This window comes from Hibiscus syriacus, unplaced genomic scaffold, assembly GCF_006381635.1.
Source record: "Hibiscus syriacus cultivar Baekdansim isolate YM2019G1 unplaced genomic scaffold, ASM638163v2 tig00117027_pilon, whole genome shotgun sequence".
Classification (NCBI taxonomy): Eukaryota; Viridiplantae; Streptophyta; class Magnoliopsida; order Malvales; family Malvaceae; genus Hibiscus; species Hibiscus syriacus.
Window position 1 is genome coordinate 507,764 of NW_024063530.1, and position 22,966 is coordinate 530,729.

Sequence of the window (22,966 nt, forward strand, 5' to 3'; positions counted from 1 at the left end):
ATTATGTGTATTTTATGTGTAAACTTTTAACATTTTCAGTTAGGCATGTATTAGTAACTTGAGTTTGAACATTGCTATGATATGTTCAGTTGTTATCACTTATTACACATTCATTTGAATATCGCAACGCAAATTTGACTATTGCAACGCGAATTTGATTATCGCAACTCAAAAATCGCAACGCGAATTTGACTATCGCAACACGAATATGACTATCGCAACACAAAAATTGCAACGCGAATTTGATTATTGCAATGGGTATTTGACTATCGTAACGAGAAAAACGCAACGCGAATTTGACTATCGCAACGCGAACTTGATTATCGCAACGGGTATTTGACTATCGCAACGAGAAAATCGCAAAGCGTATTAGACTATCACAACGCGAATTGACTTTCGCGTTGCGATTTTCGCATTGCGATTTTGAGTTTAGCGTTGCGAAAGTGTACCTCCAACGGGTCTTTTGCCTTCAATATGATGCAGATTGAAATTAACAAATCAACTTTCACATTTCAATCAATTAAATAAGCACAAATAAGAATTATTTACACATCAATATTAAACAAATCAACTTTTACAAATCAATTTTTATAAATCAATTAAACAAGCAAAAAATGATAATAATTCTTATTTTCCTCATCAATTAAACAAATCAGACTTTTAAGAATCAATTAAACAATCAAAAAAAGTGTACTCCAGACAGTTGTTTATGCACCTATACATCAATTTCACGCAGCTCACTTCAGGATTAACCTGCAGAAACCAAACATTTGCTCAAATAACACTTTCTACACATCTAAAACCAACAAACAACAAATTATTATTGAATTCTAGGTACTTAAAAACACTTGCATTTGACTTACAAATTGTTTATGGACACTTCCATAATGCGGATGCAGGTAGGCAGCGTCTCGCATATATCGCTCTAGCTATAAAATACTGAAACCACAAGCCTACTGCACCTCTATCTCTATCGGTGGGAGGTAGAAACTGTGTACTTCCTGTCGTCAAACGCTCCAAGCACATGCATACGAGAGGACCACAATCCCCTCTGGCTTCCGGCGTTTGTTGTGGCGCGGTCTCATCTCTGATAACTGTAACATTGAACTTCTTTGGCTTCTTGTTTCCAGAATAAGTCCAATAATTAATCGCATCCAAGAATTTAGCCAAATGAGAGCTCCATCCCTTAATAATATCTCTCAAATCAGACAATGATATGTAGTTTATCATGCTGTCATATACTATTGTCTTTAGGGATGAGAGCTGAAGCTCGACGAGAAGCCAATGAGTATGTTCCAAAACAGGGATAAACACCTGCATCGAAATATAATAATTCAAATTGCGCACTTATTTATGAACACCTTTAAAATATTTAAACAAATAAATACTAACATTATCGACCTCCCACCATGCAAGATAAAGTTTAGCTTGTCTATTAGCCAACACATATGATTCCTGTCGTTGATTCTTTAAGTGAACTACGTGAAAAGACGTCAGCATAATTGTATATCGCGTATTTTTTTATTTTTCTTCAATTTCCTTACTATTAGAAGACGTGACACCCATGCATCAATATAATGTTTTACAAAAAAAGACATATATTAGTGAATTACATAAATTTAAAAAAATTAATCAAAATGAAATATAAGAAGAAATATAAGACTTACCCCCATCGAAATAGCCACTGTCTTCAACCCCTAATAACACACCCTACCAAGACAGTTCAATCAACAAATGCATATCATCGTTGAGTTTGTATATGTCAGCGTAAAACCCTTGGCTCCGCTCATGTTGATAAAAATCAACTGCGGTCTTAGCCCAAAGGGTATTATCCAAAATTGTTTCTGGTAGTTGTTTTCCTCTCCACTTCATCTGCCGGAATGGGTTTCTCAATAATTCGATATATTACGTCGTGTGAATCGGGCTCTAGAATGTTGGGAGGGACCTCTTCAACGATGACAGTGGCCTCTTGAACGGTGAGAGGGGATTCTTGAGGGATGATAGAGGCCTCTTGAACGAAAGGGAGGCTTCTTGAATGATGACAGGTAAATCGGGCTTTTTCTTACGGATTCTTCACACTATTGGGGTGAACAGAGACGTAATGACACGTGCACGCCGTCTGATGCGTAAACTCCGTCTTGCAAGAAAAACCCGACGTAGAGCATACACCTTAGCGGGCCGATAAAAATAAATTAATACATAAATCAGTAAATAAATAGACATGATATTAAATAGTGAAAACAAAGAAAAATATATTTCAAACTTGCACGATATTCACCCAAGTCATTATTCTATCATTGTTCACAAAATGCATCAGATAACATTCCAGAAGTAATCACTTATATAAACATTTAAAAGGACAACATATAGGTTTAGTGCAGGTTCAATGACAACATAAAGAGTAGTAGTTTATTCTTGAAACTTAAATTTTCAACACTGTGAAGTTAGTATTTGTCTTTGTCTTTTAGTTGAAGTAATACAATTCATTCAAGTTTCAATTTGCAGAAGAAGAATAGAATCTGAAACTTAAAATCGCAAAGCGAAAATGACTATCGTAACACAAATTTGACTATCGCAACGAGAGAATCGCAATGCGATTTTCATTCGCATTGCGATTCTTTTGTTGCGATAGTCAAATTCGCGTTGCGATAGTCATTTTCGCGTTGCGAACGCGAATGTGTTATCGCAACGAGATAATCGCAATGCGATTTTCATTTCGCATTGCGATTTTTTCGTTGCGATAGTCAAATTCGCGTTGCGATAGTCATTTTCGCGTTACGAAAGTAAACTATTCTTCTTCTGCAAATTGAAACTTGAATGGATTGCATTACTTCAACCAAAAGACAACCAAAAACAAATACTAACTTCACAGGGTTAAAGAATAAACAGTTTAGCAGTATTGGCACCAACAGAATGAATTTACTAAGCAATCTAAGTGAAATGGTTAATCTAAGTGAAATGGTTAATCTAAGTGAAATTACGAGTAAATTTATCATCAAGTTAAATATGAAAAATATTAAACTTACCTCGTTGCGTAGAGTATGAACCTCATTCTGCAACGATGCTACCATCTCACGTAGAGCGGCTACCTCACCACGTAAAGTAGACACCTCAACACGCCATGCACTATTGTCATCGCGTAAAGTACCGACCTCCTCACGCAAGGCATTGACCTCATCACGTAACTCCCCTAACTCATCTCGTGGAGGTGGAGGTGGAGAATAGAGAGATAAACGTCGTGGCATCTTTGTCGGTCGCCTATCATGAGGTGATGGTGGAGAAGAGGCTCGATGATGTGACAGAATAGGTGATGGCTCTCGTTGTGGAGGTGTATAGTCGGGTCGATCAGGTGATGGCTCTGGGTGAGGTGATGGCTCTCGAAGTGGAGGCTGCTCATCATCCGTGCCATAAAAAAAAAGCTTACTAGCTTGCCACCAATCAGTGGCAAGCTCAGCTTCCGTGGGTGTCAGTCTCTATAATGGAGTGTTGGCCTCCTAACAATATAAAAGCTCAAACAAAGTTAAACGTGTACTAGTAATAACTTGTTTATAAACATATGGTAGTATTTGTGTTAACTTACATTATTTATTGTAGTATACGGTAGTAAATCTTCCCATTGCTGTAAGGACCGTTTCATCTTCCAGGAAATAGCCCTAGGAATATCATTAGAAGTTTTTAATGCATGTGTCTGCATGACGGGAAAGACCTCAAATATCCAAATCTACAAACAATATAATAACAAACATTAGTAATTGTTAAATAATTAATTATAATTTTGGAAACATTATATAAAAATTCTTACCTTAAAGGCCCAAATAAAGCCTGACAAAGTGTATTTGGAACCATCGCCACGCAAACTTTTTCGATCATCAAAGGCAGACGACAACTTATTCCATGTAGCTTTCCATAGATACGAACCCCACGGAAACAGGTTTCATGCATTTAGGTCCTCTACCAATTTAATTAGATTATTAGGAATAGGTTGTCTGGCCTCTCTACCTAAAAAGTCGGCATGTAAAAGTATTAGAAGGCATACTCGGACAACATCGACATCATCCATCCGAGTAAAATCATCTTTCTTATTCAATAATCTCGTCAAGTCTTCCACGTGTAAATTCAGATTCTCCATTGACAGCTCAGGAAAAACCTGAGATAACCATGATAGGCGGGTAATATGTCTAGTGTACCGACCTACATCATCGTGTCCGAAGAGCAGACCGGTGATTAAGCAAAACTCCTCCCGCCCAAAACACGTATACGCCAGTGGAAAATCAAACCATATCTCTTTATCACGGCGTTGTATAGTCTCTGGTAGATCGCTAGTCATGGTTTGAAGAAACAGATGGGTCAACATAGCATCTACACCCGGATGTTGTACTTTCAGCCATGGCCCGAAGCAAGTATCCTCAAATATTTTTCTTTGTGCAGGTGAAAGCTTCGACGCAATTGTTTTGGCCAGGCTTACTTTATTTCTTAAGGTCAATTGAGCTGAATAAAAGTTCTACAAAAACAATAAACATACCAAGTTAGATATACCAAAAACTACACTGTGAAGATATACTAAGAACAATAAACATAAAGAGTAGTAGTTTATTCTTCAAACTTAAATTTGCAACACTGTGAATTTAGTATTTGTCTTTGTTTTTTTGTTGAAGTAATGCAATTCATTCAAGTTTCAATTTGCAGAAGAAGAATAGTTTCTGAAACTTAAAATCGCAACACGAAAATGAAAATCGCAATACGAAAATGACTATCGAATGGATTGCATTACTTCAACCAAAAGACAAAACAAAGACAAATACTAAATTCACAGGGTTTAAAGACTAAACAGTTTAGCAGTATTGACAGCAATCGAATGAATTTAATAAGCAATCTAAATGAAATGGTTAATCTAGTATTGAAATTACCAGTAAAAATATCATTAATTTCAATATGAAAAACCTAATAATAATGCAAAAAATTCAAAATAAAAATAATTAAAAAAACTAACCATCGGTGGTTGATTTGGTTGATTTTCCATTTCTGACCGTGAATGATTGTAAGGGTGGCTCTGAGAGATGGAGATAGATGGATTTCGCCGGAGATGGGGACTGATTTTGTCGGAGATGGGGACGGATGTCGCCTTAGAGAGTGAGAGATGGAGATGAGTCTGAGTTGTTATTTAGGGTTTTAGATTATGAGTTGTGATTACGGGATATGCTGTGGACGGTTCAGTGTTCCGATATATTAATATTCGTATTTGGAATTTGAAAAAAATACGCGTTGCGATAATAATGGCGCTTTGAAAATCGCATTGCGATAGTCAGAATCGCGTTGCGATAGTCAGAATCTCGTTGTGATAGTCAGAATCGCGTTGCGATAGTCAGAATCTCGTTGCGATAGTCAGAATCGCACTGCGATAGTCATAATCGCATTGCGATTTACATATTCGCATTGCGATAGTCGGAAAATCGCAACGCGAATTTGCAAAATCGCAATGCGATAGTCAGAATCGCGTTGCGAATCTGGAAACGGATTTGCGATACCAGAGATCGCGTTGCGAATTATCGATCGCATTACGATTTAGTTGGTCATTTTGGCAAATCCAAAAAAAGTTGTATAAAATCGTATATTATAAGGCATTTTTGGTCACTGAAGGTATTTTCTCTTTATAAAATGGACACGAACTCTTAAAAAAACACTAATTACCTTTAAATATCAAAATATTTTAATATCTCAATTGAATTTTTTTGAATTGACTCATAAAATCAATTTAATTAATTATTTTATATATAATATAGATATAAATATAAACAAAATTTTATCGTCTAATATAGACTTATTCAATATGAATTAAACAATAATATTTATTTATTTTTAGTAAAAGAAAAATAGAAAATACACATTTCGAAGGACTTTTAGTAATTTAATTATGTTGTGGAAATGCTTTTTTAGGCATTACTATATTTTTACAATTTCTCGGGAGGATGTAATTTATAGAGTTGAAATATTAAATTTAAAACCAGACATAGGTATAGAATTGGATGGGTGTAAAGCTCGTGAGATAATTCAATGGGCCTATTTTAAGTGGTCTTGAAGTAAACTAATCCATATAAGGTTAAGATTGGTCCACGACAATCCCATTTTTCAAATCGAAACCAGTTTACGCGGCCTGAAAAGTTCATTCCCAATATTTAACGTATATTTTCGGATTTTTTGATAAATTATTTTATTGATAAAAAATACCATAAGCACTATTAGCATGAAAGATCTCCCATATTAAATGTAGCAAAAATTACTATTTTGAGTTTTCTTCTTCTTCTTCTTCATGAAAACGCGCACACACTATTAGCATGAAAAAACACTATTAAAATGAAAGGAGGTTCCTTGAATTTTATAGTCTCTTTTAATTCTTTAGTGTTTCTCGGTTTTCTCTACTCTGCAGATTTGATGTATAACTTTCGAAATGTTTCGGTTTCAATTTATGCTGAAATTTTTTGAAATTTGTTGAATGAGTTGGGAAATAGCACGGGATTGTTGTGGGCTATCTCAGATGGCACTCCCTGCGTATTTCCCAACTTACCCGACAAAAGATCACATCTTACATTATTTAGAATTCTACAAGAATTATTAAATTTAATTTTACTTTAAATATTACATTAAATACGATTTGGATACTCGTATATTTTATAATTAATTTAGGTTTGGATTGATTTTATTTATTTATTTATTTTTCTATCATCGATAGTATTATAATATAAATAGATGTTGTCATTAATTAACCGAACAAGGCATTTAATCCAATGGCAAAGGCGTTCATTATTCTCCCTCGTTTAATCCAATCTTATACAAATGCAATCCAACTCCAAATTATTTTCTATCAAATTAGATGATGACATGTGTCGTCGTTTAATTAGATATAAAATCTATTTAATTATATAAATAAAATTTTTTAAAAGAACCCTCCAAATAAGTGGTGACGCATGCCGCTCAAATTAAAATTAAGACTAATTTGATAGAATATATTAAGTATTAAAGACCAAATATGTAATCACACTAATTTTTTAAACTACCACGTCAACACTTGTCGTTAAATATTAACACAAGTGACTTGATTAGCAACATTTAAATAGTTAAGTAATCTGATTGACAAAATTAAGAGATTGATGGTCAAAATGAAAGAGACAATAGTTTAATGATCGTATGTATAATTAAAACTTTTATGTGTTATTTAAGCATGGCTAGTATACATAAATTAAAGATTAAACGAGTTTAATATAGAAAGAATAATTCCATATGTGAAAATGAAGATGAAAATTCATGACAGTCGAGGGATGCACTAGGGGTATCAAATTCCAAACTAGGTGAAAACGCTGCCAGGAGTATGGAAAGATTGATACACCTGGTGCAATTTTCTAGGTTCCTGGATTTTTTTTCTTTCTTCTTGTATGAAATTATATTTCTATATCTAACTCGTTTAATTTTAATTGTTGCGTAACAGTTATGTTTAAATAATACAGAAGAAAAGAGCATCAAGTTTACAAATGATTGAGCTTCACAACATGGAAGGATCACATTGTTCGTGTAAATGAATCACAAATGTAATGCCCGTGAGATAACAACTATTGAAAAATGTTTTAAAATAATAATCTAGAAATGTTGGTATATGTGTTCATACAGGGAATAAAAATTTCTTGACCTCAACAATATACAAAATGTGCCTCCCAAATAAATAATAATAAGCACCTAGTGCTGAATGAGTCTTCAAAATTTTGAGGCTCAAGCTCTTCATCCAGCATACATGTGTGCAAAATCAGTTCACACTTTTTACTGTTACATCTAATAAGTCCACGCTTTCACTTTTGAGAATTTAGTGTAAAATCAATTTACACTTTCTACAGAAAACATGCAACGGCACAAGTTCTATTCAACTACGAGAAACAAGCATTTTCTGGTGGAAATCCCGACTTGAACAGGAAATTAATTTCTAATTCCCACACTAAATTCTCATATGTAGATATCACAAGTAATTGACCGTATAAGGTTCACATCTGAGAATTTATAGCCAAATGTATGAACCTTACAAAAGTAATTGACCGTACAAGGTTCGCATCTGAGAATTTATAGCTAAATGTGTGAAGGTTACAAAATCAATTCCACCTTAAACTGCTCGTTTCTCGTCATTGAATAAAACTTGTGCGGTTGCATGTTTCTGTGACTTTTATGTGTTACTCCTACGGGATTTCCGTTAAGTGAATGCTCCAAGTTCCCACCATGCTATGAAAATTTAACATTTTCCACACCATTTCCACAAGAATTAGTAACATTCTGTACAAGTTGGTCATGAATAGGCAGCACATTTGATGACAATGTTGTCTTTGAATTAGCGGAAGCCCACTTGGACCACTCATCATGTCTCCGTATCTTATCACCCTACAACAATAATTATCAAGTAAACACAAGGCTATCAAAGCAAAAAATAATGCCAGAAAAACAATATCACTTCCCAACGTACCCATAACAATTATTCCATAAAATAGCTCGATCCTGTAATCAAAATTAGATCTCTAGTCTGATCCCAGCTTGCATACATTCCATCCAAAATCAAATTTTAAATAACGACACCCAAGAAAGAGAGAAAAGACTAGCCTGTACTTCTATAGTAGATGAACCCAACAGCGCATCAAGGATGAATTGTATATCGGTACTCATCCTCTTAATCTGCGACTCAAATTATTAAACCACATAAATACTTTAAACTAATAATTCTCAAGATATAGATAAAAAAAATCTAATTCAATCAGTTAATGATGCAACAACAATGAATAAAGAAAAACTTTGTGCTATACTACCATTGGCGTTAAATAGCCATGTCTTCCACATACCCTTTTAAAATCTGCAATTTTGGATATTGGAACCCATCCTAAATCATCCATCAACGAAATCAAATAACGATCATTTTGAAGGTTTTCATCACTGCAAAATAAAGGTTTGAGGTCAACAAATAATACAAACATAAAGCAAATAAATTTATGACATTCAATTAGTATAAACAATCAAAAATTCATATTTCAACTCCCCAAAGGATTTGCCAGTTACAATACGTATGAAACTCATGCCAAAAAGCCAAATATGTGATTTTCTATCAAAACTCATGATAGCATACAATCAATACATTTTGCATATTGACAAAATTCTAAAATGAATAGTATACCAGCAATTTCTGATAAGATATCTAAATCTTAAATCGCCCCATAAATAACACGTGTAGACGCAAACAAACTCAAACATGAAAAGATTTACATAAGGGATGGATCAATCATTTTCACCAACCAAGAGATAAATAAAAATACCGAAAAATGCAATCAATAACGATAAATGGACTGAGAATGTATACTATAGAATTTAGTAGTAATTCTGAACAGTGGCATCCAGCAGTAAAGCTGTAAAAAGTAAAACACATAGGAAACCATATAGAAAAAATTATTAAATAATAAGAATGGAAGGAATCTCTTACCTAAAATAATACTCTATTTGTTTCACTATATTGGCCCTCAAAATTACAGTCTCTGGAGGGAACATGACAGTCCCTGGATTCAAAGGGTATGTAACAAAGCGTGGAGGATGAGATCCCCTTACAGAGCCTGGCGGAGCAACAGGCACATAGTATACAACCCCTATAAGGAATACATAAGTCATTGCAAACAAAGTACATTTATCAAAGGCGTAGTACGAACCAAGAGCTCAAACAAAAAGGCAGTATAAGCTGGGTGACTGAAACGCAGGCAAACCTTGCCAGTAGACACAAATACCAAGGAAACTTAACAAAATAAGACGTAATAAAACATACTGAAGTATTTTGAATGAAGGCACAATTTTTGCAGGGATCGATATAATACCTGGGAAATTTGGACCAACTATGAAACCTGGAGCAGGGCCAAAGACTGGTGGTCTAACAAAAGGTCTAGGTCCAGTACCCTGCTGCATGGTATTAGGTTCTCTAGGATTAAATGCTCGTTGATGATTCCATCCAGGATTAAAATGCTCACCAGTTTCTAGCATGTTGGACTTTCTATTAGAGAAGTTCGTAGGATATGCATTGAAATCACCTCGTGGAGGCCGCATATTTCTGCTGGCATTAATACCTTGTTCAGGGGGGCCAAAGGCATTCTTTGTTGTCTCAGAATCAGATTTTACCAACTGACGTTCTACACGAGGAAAAGGTCCCGGGGCAGGGTGGTAAGCATACCCAGGGACAGTAACATGTGGTGGAGGGGCCATGGCATGAAAAACAGGTGGCGTTGGTGGTTGATAATAAGGTGATGGTACAGGAAATCGAGGTCCAGCATTAGGATTGCGCTTAGAGCCCAAATTCTGATTCCGTGCTGATGGATATCTATGAGAAGTATTGGTGTTTCTAGACCCATTTGGTTTTTTCTGTCCAGCAACTCCCTGCAAGACCCAAAAATTTACGTAAATACTTCAATTGAAATATACTGAGTACTAAGATAACAGTTTTATTTATTTTTGATCTTCCTTCTTACATGATTGAATAAAACCATAAAACACAGAAAAGTAAACTACCAACAATCAAATAGATCCCCACTCAACAGGAACTAGATTCAGAGATGGCTAAATTATGTCGGAATTTTCTCAAAGAAATTACATTCCACAAAGGTACATAAAAATTTTCCATCTGAGATAGTCCAGTTCCTCCTGTTATTTCAAAATAGGGCCTACAATAATCGTTCTAACATTCTAGGAAGATAAAACAGACTCAATACAGCTCATTATCTCCGGAAGATTTTTACTTGTACAGAATGATCAATGAATAGAAACCAGAAAAGCAATACATCATTGTCTCTCAACATACACAAGTCGTCCCTTTGAAATTAATTTTTCTCAGATTACACCTAAATATTTTAAACTTTAACCAAACTTCACACTCAAATGTGATTGACCACCTACTAAAGAAAAATAACCAAACCAGAATAAAAATGGGCAATGGCTAACCTGCTCAATTGATGGAACTCGAGCAAATTCATCAGCAACGACGGAAGGTTTGTGGGGCATTTGTTGGGTCCCACCAAGATCAGGCCAAGATTCGGTCCCCATAACATGAGCATCGGCCACTTGAGCGTCAATCACCGGAGTCTTCCACGGTGACTTGACCTCCTTACGATCACCCGCTGCTTCATTCTCAACTATTTCCATGATCTCTAACCAGCCGCCAAACGAACACAATGACTCCGAAGAAGAATTCTATTAGTGATAATAAAATAGGACTAAATTATATATTTAGTGGGTTTTATGGCTGAATTGGATCTCTAATTGTCAAAAACCCTAAACAGTGTACATGTTTAAGATACTCAGACTCTTTATAATTCTTTATCTACATATTTAAATTATATTTTAATAGAATTTTATTTCAGTTAAGATTAATATTATTTTTATTAGATTCCAATTAAGACTAAGATGTATCTATAAAAAGGATTTCTTCTAAGGGATTTTTTTTATCAATTTAGGTTTTATATTTTTATTTATATTAGTTTATAGATTTAGTATTTTAAAAAATTGGTGATGTGACATATAAAATATACTAAAATTTATTTGTAAAATAGATACACGCAGTAAGTTTTTAAAGTACAGAAAAAATTAAATTATTCTAATTTACTAAGCTTTGTAAAGTCAGATAAAAATTTTATTTTAACGTAATTTATATTAATATATGAACACCATGATGATTTTTATTTTAAAAAAACTAACCAAAATTTATTTAAAAAATGAATTATTATTATAAAAATATACACATCTATGGAATGAATTAAAAAATAGTATAAAATATTGAATAACTAAAATCATGTTAAAAATAAAATATATAACTAAAATACATAGGTGAATCGAAATTTAAACAAAATAAATTATACAAAATTTATTAAAAGTAACAAAAAATGATATTAACCAAAAATCTATTATTTTAATCATTATAAATAACAATACAAAATATAACAAATAACATAGATATAATATATATATATATATATGAAAGTTCTTAGTTCATATTTACTTGACACAAATGTTATCATGTATGAATCTTATTCAAATATATTTCATTATTAGTATTATTATGTTTTATGATAATTAAATTTTACAATAATTATTTAAATATATATTATTATTTTTTAATAGTATGAGGTAATTATAAGATATTATTTATTTATAATCTTTCTTAAACATTGATAACACATATTTTATAAATATAACTGTTTGAACCTATGACCTTTAAAAAAACAATACTCTAAAATCATTTGATATGTTATAAATATAAATGTTTATATTCATGTATATTTTTTTAAACAATATACATATTTACGTATATTGTATGCATATATACTTTTAAAAAGTTACTATAACTTATCTCACAAAAATTTTAACAATATTTCTTTGTTGTTTTTGGTATTTAACTATTATTTTAATTAAAATTTAATCAATTAATTATTATTTTTTAAAAGATAAATAACATTATGATTATTTCATTTTGATTGAAAGATAATTCATTTTTCTATTTTATTTTAATTATTTATCGTTAAAAAAAGTTAACAGTGATGTTATATATCATCATAAATAATATCACATCATCATTAAAAAATAAAAAAAATATCACATCAATAATTCTAATATTTTTTAACGACATAAAATCAACATAAATGTTAATAATAATTAAAAAAAACTAATAATTACATAACCAAAACTATATCAAAATGATAGTATTTTTTTAAATAAGAGTGTAGATCATTTTAACCATAAAGTATCTAAAAAATACCATTTAGAATAATATCAACTATATCCATAACAATCGTAAGTAAAATATAACAATAACCGACTAATGACAACTTAATGAGCAAAAACGTGAAAAATTAAGTCAATGATATACTAAGACGGATCACTGTAACGTTCTCGAACACCAAAGAAAGAAATATTAAACCAAAGTGATAGTCAAATAACTAAATGCTTAATTTATCTTAAAAAATATTTTATTTATTTAAATTGTAAAATTAAAAGACTCAAAACTTAAAAACCAAATAACTTAGTTTATTCAATTCAATAAACTCAATTTAATTTTCTTTTGTTTCTCCAAATCAAGTTTAACTCTCAAAGAGAGTAACCTATCCATCGTCCACCGTACAACGCTGCTTTTTCACTAATGTAATTTTTTTTTTCTTTATCTCCATCTCCGCATTCCCCTAAGGGGAAATTGTTTCCAATGAAAAACACATATCTTGGTTATCCAAATGTTTTGTTGTATAGCTATAGCGTTTCCCCATCGTTGTAGATAAATATACATAGCATTGCATGCAGGGATATATCTACCCAGGATTCCTGTTTTTCATGCATCAGGAGCAATAATCTGAAGCTGCAATTTCAGTTGGGTAATCTAGAGATGAGGGCATTCGTGGACAACATATTATGCCTCCAGATGGAATACATTCTTCGGCTTCACTGGTTCGGCTGTCCCTTCAACTCAACTAACAGCAGATTCTTGCCCCATTAATCCAAGTCCCTCAAACAAGATGAGGGCGTTTGTGGACAACATGCATATTCACACACATACATGAACCGGTTATCATATGCAAAACATATCTAGAACCTTCCAAGTCAAGTTGATTCCATCTTCCCAGCACAAACAACTCAGTTAGGAAAACAACAAATGGTGTCATGAAGACAAAGAAATCATTTCAGCAGTCATCGACAGAAGAAGAACACCGACAACTCCATTTGTTCCCCTTCCTACGGCAAAAGGTTATCCACCAATGAGAGACACACGACAGGGGAAAAGGGGGCTGGGGCTGGAAGGTTAGTTGAAGCTGGCGGCACTTCTGTTAAGAATACATTAGGCATGTAAGCAGCAGGCGGAACTACATAACCATCATATTCGTACCTGCAGTTTGAAATCTCATTTCATCCAATATTTGTAGTTAATGACCCCATCATCTGTTATGCTAAAGAGCATATCACAAAAGTAACAGCACAGTAATCTATTCTATATGGAGTTAAAACGGGGAACCATACACGAGGAAAAAATTCCATGCAATTAATAAGGTAACGCAGGTTTATAAAACCCTTAGTCAGCAAGAAAATATAAACAATACCCAGAAAAAAAGGCTGCCTCGCTTTAAACTAAATTAATAAGAAATAGTCACCATAAAACATCAGTTGATTTAAGAAAAAAGGACGCAAATGTTAAGTGTTTGAGCAACACAGTTGAAAACCTTAAAAGGCACTCTGTCCACTGCTAGGAAACTCTACCTGTTCCCAAACAATTTTCAAGAAACAAATCTTCAAGCCAAAATAGTACATCTTTTTTAAAATAAGCGACGGGGAAACTACTAAAATAGAAACGAAAATACATGTTTGAGATCTCTGATCTTTATAGTAGGCATTTTTTGTTACAAATTTAAAGACCACGTTTGCATGAGTTCCTGAACTTCAGAATCACCAGTCGAAAACAAAATGATTGATGCATCTATGAGAGAATCTGCACAATGAATAAAATCATAAAAAAAACAACTTTCAAAAAATAAAGATTTAAGGAAAATATCCATGAGAAGATTGAAATGAATTTCCATACCTTTGGCAAAACCAAATGCGATTTTTGTTAACAAAATTTAACCAACTAAAATTTAAATTTGGCAATGAGAAAAAAAAAGAGATGAAAGAAAGTGTTTCATAAGTTGTGAGGTAACTAACATTACAAATAAAATTTAACAGAATATAAATAGTTATAAATTTTTGGTAATAAGCCATATGTACCATCAGAAAATATATAAGTTAAGATTCAATCATATACAACGTCCATATTAAGAGGATTAATCAATCACCACAAACCAGCAAGCTTGTAAAACTAGTATTCAACAATTAACTTCAAAGTAAAACATACTAAGTGTTGTTGTCCTTCAATCGTGGTGAAATTAATTACGAGCCAACAGCTAAATACTGTTGACACTTAAAACAAACCTTCATGTGCTTCAAAAACTTAAAGCAAACATGTACTACTCATTTCTACTAAATTCTTTTTCCGCTTCCCAATAAACAAACCTGACCCTACACAAAGTCATCCCCATTCTGTGAGATCATATTTAGTTATGCACCAAAACATGTAACTCAATTAGATTTTTTTTCTCATCTGTGAGGTCTATTATGCATAAAGTCAAGGCAAATGCAAAAAATAAAAAGTAAATAAACTACAAAAAACTATATCTGGTTACCTTAGGGCTTACATACTATCCCATGTAAGGAGCACCACCACCAGGCTGATTCCTACCAGCACCGCCCTGCCCCATCTGTGGGTTCTGATACCCACCCTGTACTCCCATCTGGTTCCCGTAGCCTCCTGTAACCTGACCACCATAACCTGCAGCAGGTGCTCCCTGATTAACAGGGGCACCACCAAGCCCTCCAAGCAAATTACCAAGCCCCAAACCAGAACCCTGGGAAGCAAGCAACGCAGTCAAAGCCTGTCCAAGCACTGGGTTTAAAGCTGGAGCAGTAAGAGCCACCCCAGGGTTCAACCCAGCAGCAGCAACTCCAGGGTTGAATCCCACTCCCACTGCAGCAGGCCCAGATGGAGCCATCAAATGACCGGTCTCAGATCCACTAGAAGAGTACTTCCCCTTTTTAGCATGATGGTAACGAGACTGATTCTGATGTTGCCCTTGCTTGTGCTGCTGGTACGGCTGATGTTGCCCATAAGAAGCACCTCCTGCATAACCACCTTTAGTCGGTTTTGGTCCATCAATGGCCTTCTGGCAATGCAAAACATGACCTTCAAAATTCTTGTGTGGCTCCTCTAAGGCCTTCCTTGCACTCTCAACCGACCTGTATACAAAAAGCGCAAACCCTTTCGGTTTCCCTGTATGCTTATCAAGGCCCAACGGACCTTCCTCAATTTCACCAAACTGTTTAAAAAAACACAAGCAACTTCTCGGGGTTTATTTCAGCAGAAACGTTACTAACAAAATCTTCCTCTGAGTATACTCAGATAAAGGCGGCGCAGTTGGAGGCGGTGCTGGAACCGGCCCTTGCGAAGCCAACTGACAAGAAGTAGTTCTATTCCCAATCTTCTTCTGGGGCTGTTTCAAAGCCCGGCGAGCTCCACTACGATGTTTAAATAGAATAAAAGCATAACCCTTGGATTTCCCGGAAACCCTATCCGTAACCGCTTTGCATTCTTCGATTTCCCATATTTAGAAAATTCGGCGGTGAGGGTTTCAGCGGTGCTATCCCAACTGAGACCGTGAACGAAGATCTTCCGTTGAGAGGGGTCCACATCGGCAAGCTCACGAACCGACGAGATGAACTCTGGGTGCTTCTCGACTGCTTTCTTAATAAGGGTAATCAATTGATCTTTCCCAAACGGTTGTAGAAGTGTCTCGAAAGGCTCGTCGTCCAATTCATCTTCTTGACTCGTTCCTTTCGGAGCTCCATTTCCATCTAGGGTTTGGTTTTCCGCTTCTTCTTCATCGTCGTCCTCTTCGTCCTCTTCTTCCTCCTCGTCCTCGTCCTCATCCAGCTCCACTTCCTCTTCCTCTTCAACTCCTCTTCTACTTCTTCTTCAACTTCCTCCTCAACTTCCTGAAGTTGTTCCTCTTCTACTTTAGGTTTCGGATTTCGGGTATGTATTCTGATGTTGTTGTTGCTCTTCTTCTTCGATTGGTTGAGGATCCGCTGCCGTTTTAGTGGGTTCGACCGCAGAAGATCGTTGCTTTCGCTTCTTAGCCATGGAGAAAACGTAGATTCGAAAGATTGATTTGTCGGGGCGGGGGAGGGGGAGAATATGGTTTCTGGTAAAACATAGATATAACTTATCTGATCTGTCTCCTTATTGAGATTGGTTTAAGGGTCGGATCTAAGCCCATGATTTCTACCCGGACCCAATGATAGATGGACCGGGCTTGTTTTCGTATTACCCTTTAATATGATCTGTTTTCATATATGCAATCATGATTTTTTTATCATTTTTTTTCAAATGTTTTATTATTATTGATTTAGTCTGTGATTCATCGGGTAAAAAATTGAAAAAGCGAGTTGGTTTTTCATTCCCTTTTAAATAAAATTGATTTCATATCTAATACTAGTTTATATATTTATAAAATATTTATATTAATTTAGTATTAATTATTCTGATCACATCACATAGTCTTTAAATATGGGATAAATTACATGTTAGTATTCTAATTATCATTTTTATTTCGTTTTGATCATCCAACTATTTTTTATTTTAAAATTATACATAACATTACATTTTAATTTTATTTTGGTTATCCATCGTTATACAATTAGTGATGATATTGATGGTTGAGGTTTTGAGTTTGATTACCATAAATGTCAAGAGTGTTAAATGATTAAAAGTTATCTTTAAATATATAATTTCTTATACTTACTCCATATTATTTTTTTTTTAAAAACTTTTCCTTGTACCAAAGGATTAAATTCCTTCTAAAAGTCTTTTTATAATTTTTTTCATCTCCATAATTTTTTATCATTTAATTTAAGGTTTAAGGTTAAAAAATGTCCAAATTATACCAAAATTAATTTTAGGTGCTTATAATTTTTAAATTAAAGTATGTGTTTAACGTTTTTTCCGTTATATTTTAGGTGCCTACGTTGTAACGACTGTTAAATTATGTTGTTAACTGACACGTGTCGTCTCATATTTTTTTTGAAATTTTATTTTAAAAAATAAAATTATTATTATTATTTAAAAATCAAAATGTTTCAAAAATATCAAAAGACTTCTAAAATTCCTAAACCTAAATTATACAACTCTTTCGTTGGTCGTTGTTGCTGTCGCCGACCATATATCCACCAATCGTTGGACACCATTACTGACCAATCCCTTGTCGTCACCCCTAAACTGGTTGCTAATCAAAAGTCACCACAAATCGACCATAAATCGATCTCATTTCTCTTCTACTTATTTTGATATTGGAAGGAAGATGGATCCATCATTGGTGGGTAGGGTTTATCAAAATTTGAAATAGGGATTTTAGGGTTTATGATTTTGGGGTGTTTTGCATAAAATAAGAAAAGATGTGAGTTTTTTTTATAAAAAATTAATTTTTAAAAAAACTAAAAAAAATATGAGGGGCGACATGTATTAGTTAATGGTAAAATTTAGCGATTATTATGACATAGAAATTTAAAAATGCAACGGACAAAGCGTTAGACACCTATTTTAAGCAATTATTCTTTAAAAATGTATTGTTAATAAAGAGTATAGTTTAAACAATTAATTTTTCATCATGTATTAATTTAACGATAATTTGTCTATATCAACTAGGATAAACCATCATTAATCATCATTTGTCATTCAGATGATCAATATTAACTTATTTTAAATTGTTATGTATTACAAAAATTTATGAACATGAGTATTACTATAAATTTAAAATTATTAATATTATAAACTCATTGACCAAATTTATAATTGATTATTATAATATCAATGTTGAAATTAATAATGTTCACGTAACCATCCAAGCTAACATAATGAACCTCCGGTTTAGGAATGTTTATGAATGTTGTTCATTTTCATTATATTGCATTAAAAGGGAGAACAAACTTCTAAACATTCATCAATATCGCTAAAAAAAGAAAGAGAAATGACCCATTTTCATTATATTCATCTTTCTTCCTCTTCTTTCGTCGAGCAACGCAACTTGAGCGACAATCATCTGGATGTGAGTCTAGTAGACTATAGCTCATGGTGCAGAAACCAATCATCCCATCAATCCATGTATTCACATTTATCTTCTAAGAGGTTTAATCGATTGATTTCAAATTAATCTGAAAATGATTTGAATTGATTTGATTCGAACTCGATTTGATCTAAATCAAATCATTAAATTAACATGATATAACATTTATCAAATTCGATATGACATAACATGATGTGATTGAAACCTAATTCACATCCTTATATATTAACAAGCACACAGCTAAAACAAATTAGTCATGACCATTAGATTATAATAAAATTACTTTCTATATTAGTTATGATCATTAGATTAAAAAATTATTTATAACAATTAAATTAATTTTACTAAATTATTTATTTATTATTAATTTTATTATATTAGAAATTAGATTATATAAAATAATTTTAAATATCAATAAGTTTAAATCATTATTATGATATAATAATTGATTAATCATTTAATTTTAAAATTTTAATATATGTATACTGACCTAACTTGATATTTACTTGACTTGTAGGTTATAAACTTTAATTGGCAACTAATATTATAATATGATAATTAAAAAAAAAATTCTTCATCATTTAAAGCACATGATTAATTATGATCATTAGATTAATAAATTTATTTTTTATAATGTAATATATAAATACATTCAAAATTCTAATTAAATTAATAATTGATAAATATATTAAAAATAATTATTCACCATTTAAGGCAAATAACTAATTATGACCATTAGAATAATAAATTTATGTTCTTTTTATCTGTTAGTCTCCTTTACCAGTCAGATAGTTATTTTTATTTCTTAAAAATTATTGGGGGCCAGGGCATATGTTATATACATGTATTCATCATTTTATGCCTTGGCCTGTTATTTGGATTGCAAAAGTTAGGAGAAGGAGAAGTATGCTGATGGTTTACCTTTTCAGTAGAGTTTTTTCCATCTGAGTAGTGGCCTTTCAAGTTTCAACTGATAGGTTGGTTATTTTTGGTGCATTTTCAGGATCCTGTAGCTCCCTTACCAAGAACTGATGGTCATTCCTTTTTCAACCAAGCTTGGCGGCATGATTCTCCTGTGGTTTTCGATAGTCCGTCCGAGAAAGGAATCCCTGTCATTATTACATGGAATTATGGTGGTAATAATGTGGCCGTGGAAGGTTCTTGGGACAATTGGAGATTAAGGTAGCTCTGTAGTTACAGATGCACATTTCATGCATAAGAAATCTGCTGTTCCTCTCTTATCCAAAACCTAACATAATAGAGTCTACTGTTATTCTTTTGCAGGAAGACACTGCAGAGATCAGGTAAGGACCACTCAATTCTTTTGGTCCTTCCATCCGGCGTATACCATTACAAGTTCATTGTCGATGGTGAATGGAGATATACACCCGATCTGCCTTTTGTATCTGATGAAATGGGCCACGTCTGTAATCTTCTTGATGTTCATGTATGTATCTTCTTATATGTCCTCTTGCTCACTTTTGAATCATGTACGTTTATTTTTACTTGGGTTGCATAGCATGAATGATTGGCATTCAAAACTGTGCAGTTACAAATTTAACATGTGTTGTTGCTTAAAAGCTAAAAAGAGAGGTTTAAGGTATATATTGTTTTGAGCACACAGGACGAATAACAAAGACGTGTGCTACATAGGTTCTCTCTTGTCTAAAACATATCAATAATGATTTTATTACTTCACTCTCTTTTCTTATCCATAACGGAGATCTCGGTAATTCTTGTCTAGTTTTTTTGCTTTTGTATTTTTAATGACTTCCGCTATTCCATGCAGGACTCTGTACCTGAAAATCTAGATAGTGTAGCTGAGTTCGAGGCTCCGGCATCTCCAAATTCCAGTTATGGTCAGGCATTTCCAACCGAAGAAGATTTTGTGAAGGAGCCTGCTGTAGTCACATCCCAGCTACATTTAACCGTCCTCGAGACAGACAACCATGATGGAGCATCATCCTCGAAGCCTCAACATGTTGTACTTAACTACCTTTTCATAGAGAAAGTATGGGCATCTCAGTCTGCTGTTGCCCTCGGATTGACCCATAGGTTCGAGTCCAAGTACGTGACTGTTGTATTCCATAAGCCACTCAAAAGGTAATACCTGCTTCCCCATGCTTGACTCTGTAAAGAAACCAAAGTAACTTTCACATTTGTTGAAGGTACCTTGTTTTATAGACCGTGCTTCAACACTTTTAACGTGAGCAACATGAACTCTTTGTAAATTTGTGCTCTTAACGGTCGTTTACTGTTGAAAATTCAATGTACCTTTCGGTGCAAGTTGAAAGTTGGAGAAAAAAATAAATTAATTAAATCCACCGAAATATGCAAAGTCAAAAAAAGGGTTATAATTGTTGAAAATGAGAAAGGGAAAATTACAAAGTTTAGTCACTAAAGTTTAGGATATTTACAAATTAGGCCTTCAGCTTCACCTATAAATACCCTAGCTCATTTAGCTTCAAAATCATCCTAAAAGCATTCTAGCTTTCTTCCAATACTAGAGAGAATTTAGAGAGTTTCTTGAGAGTTATTTTCTCCTTTTTATCAAGAGAGAATTATCATTGTTTTCTCCTTGGTAGATCGAGAGAAGTTGTAATTCATATTTTCTCATAGTGAAATTCTTCTACCGTTGTTCGTGGTTTTTACCCTATATTATTTAGGGGTTTTCCACGTAAATTTTGTGTCTCTTTTATCTTCATTTTTATTTTTTCAAATTATCAGTTGCGATTTTCTTTATCCGATAGCCGTCTTCCGCAACAATTGGTATCCGGGCCAGATTAGAGTGTGTAATATCTGCTTATTATCTTTGTGGTTGTCACCAAAAGGTGGATCCTTCAACATAAGAAAGTAAGAAGTTATTATCCATTCTTTGAAGGTTCCAGAGAACTATTCACGATAGTGAAATAGTGGGAGCTATACGTAAAAGAAGTTATGGCAACGAAATTTGATATTGAAAAATTCAATGGGAGAAATTTCTCATTGTGGAAATTGAAGATGAAGGTCATCCTGAGGAAAGACGGTTGTTTAGCAGCTATCAGTGAAAGGCCGATGGATTTCACAGATGATAACAAATGGATTGAAATGGACGAGAATGCTATGGCAAACTTTCATCTAACATTAGCAGATGAAGTATTGTCAAGCATCGAGGAGAAGAAGACAACTAAGGAGATATGGGATAATCTCACCAAATTGTATGAGGCCACATCGCTGCACAATAAAATTTTCCTTAAGAGGAAATTGTACACTCTCAGTATGTCAGAATCTACTTCAGTGACGGAGCACTTAAACACACTGAACACGTTATTTTCTCAGCTTACATCCTTAAGATGTATAATATGAGAATAAGAACGTGTTGAACTTCTACTTCAAAGTCTACCTGATTCGTATGATCAACTCATCATAAACTTGACAAACAGTAATGTCACCAGTCTAGTCTTCGATGACGTTGCAACTGCTGTTCTCCAAGAAGAAAATCGGCGTAAGAACAAGGAAGACAGACAAGTAAATCTGCAACAAGCAGAAGCGTTGACAATGATGAAAGGGAGATCAACAGAACGTGGCCAAAGCAGCAGTCACAAATATGGTAGATCGAAGTCGAGGAGCAAGAAGAATTTAAAGTGCTATAACTGTAGAAAGAAGGGTCACTTGAAGAAGGATTGTTGGAGTCTAAATAAAAACTCCAACCCACAAGGCAATATCGCAAATACTTCAGATGATGAAGATGCTCTATGTTGTGAAACGTCAACCACCGTGGAAGGCAGAAAAAGATTTGCAGATATATGACTCATTGATTCAGGAGCAACATATCACATGACCTCAAAAAGAGAATGGTTTCATCATTATGAACCTGTCTCAGGAGGATCTGTGTATAGTTATAATGATCATTCCTTAGAGATCGTTGGCATGGGAACCATCAAATTGAAGATGTATGATGAAACCATTAAAGTTATTCGAGATGTGCAACACGTGAAAGGCCTGAAGAAAAATTTATTATCCTACAGATTGTTGGATAATAATGCAAGCAATATTCAAACACGGAAAGGAATCATGAAGGTGTTCCGTGGAGCGCTTGTGGTGCTGAAAAGCGAAAAGATAGCAGCAAATTTGTACATGCTGAAGGGAGAGACTTTGCTAGAAGCAGAAGCCTCTGTTGCCTCATGTAGTTCAGATTCTGCAATGCTATGACATCAGAAACTTGGCCACATGTCAGAACAAGGAATGAA

At 33.7% G+C, this 22,966-nt stretch overlaps 2 protein-coding genes and 1 pseudogene across 2 annotated transcripts; 1 reads left to right on the plus strand and 2 right to left on the minus strand.

Moving 5' to 3' along the window:
• Nucleotides 1-8,192: 8,192 nt before the first annotated feature.
• On the minus strand, nt 8,193-11,208 carry LOC120196145 (la-related protein 1A-like). Its single transcript, XM_039198023.1, has 6 exons — nt 10,993-11,208; nt 9,879-10,431; nt 9,497-9,656; nt 8,865-8,955; nt 8,629-8,700; nt 8,193-8,412 (listed from the first exon to the last, which is right to left on the minus strand). Exons 1-6 carry the CDS (start codon nt 11,191-11,193, stop codon nt 8,257-8,259), a joined length of 1,233 nt encoding a protein of 410 aa, XP_039053954.1. The 5' UTR covers nt 11,194-11,208; the 3' UTR covers nt 8,193-8,256.
• Nucleotides 11,209-14,158: 2,950 nt separating this feature from the next.
• LOC120196199 lies at nt 14,159-16,819 on the minus strand (annotated as a pseudogene).
• Nucleotides 16,820-17,975: 1,156 nt separating this feature from the next.
• On the plus strand, nt 17,976-20,922 carry LOC120196159 (SNF1-related protein kinase regulatory subunit beta-1-like). The gene is made up of 4 exons (XM_039198032.1): nt 17,976-17,990; nt 19,690-19,919; nt 20,022-20,184; nt 20,527-20,922. Exons 1-4 carry the CDS (start codon nt 17,976-17,978, stop codon nt 20,842-20,844), a joined length of 726 nt encoding a protein of 241 aa, XP_039053963.1. The 3' UTR covers nt 20,845-20,922.
• Nucleotides 20,923-22,966: the final 2,044 nt, after the last annotated feature.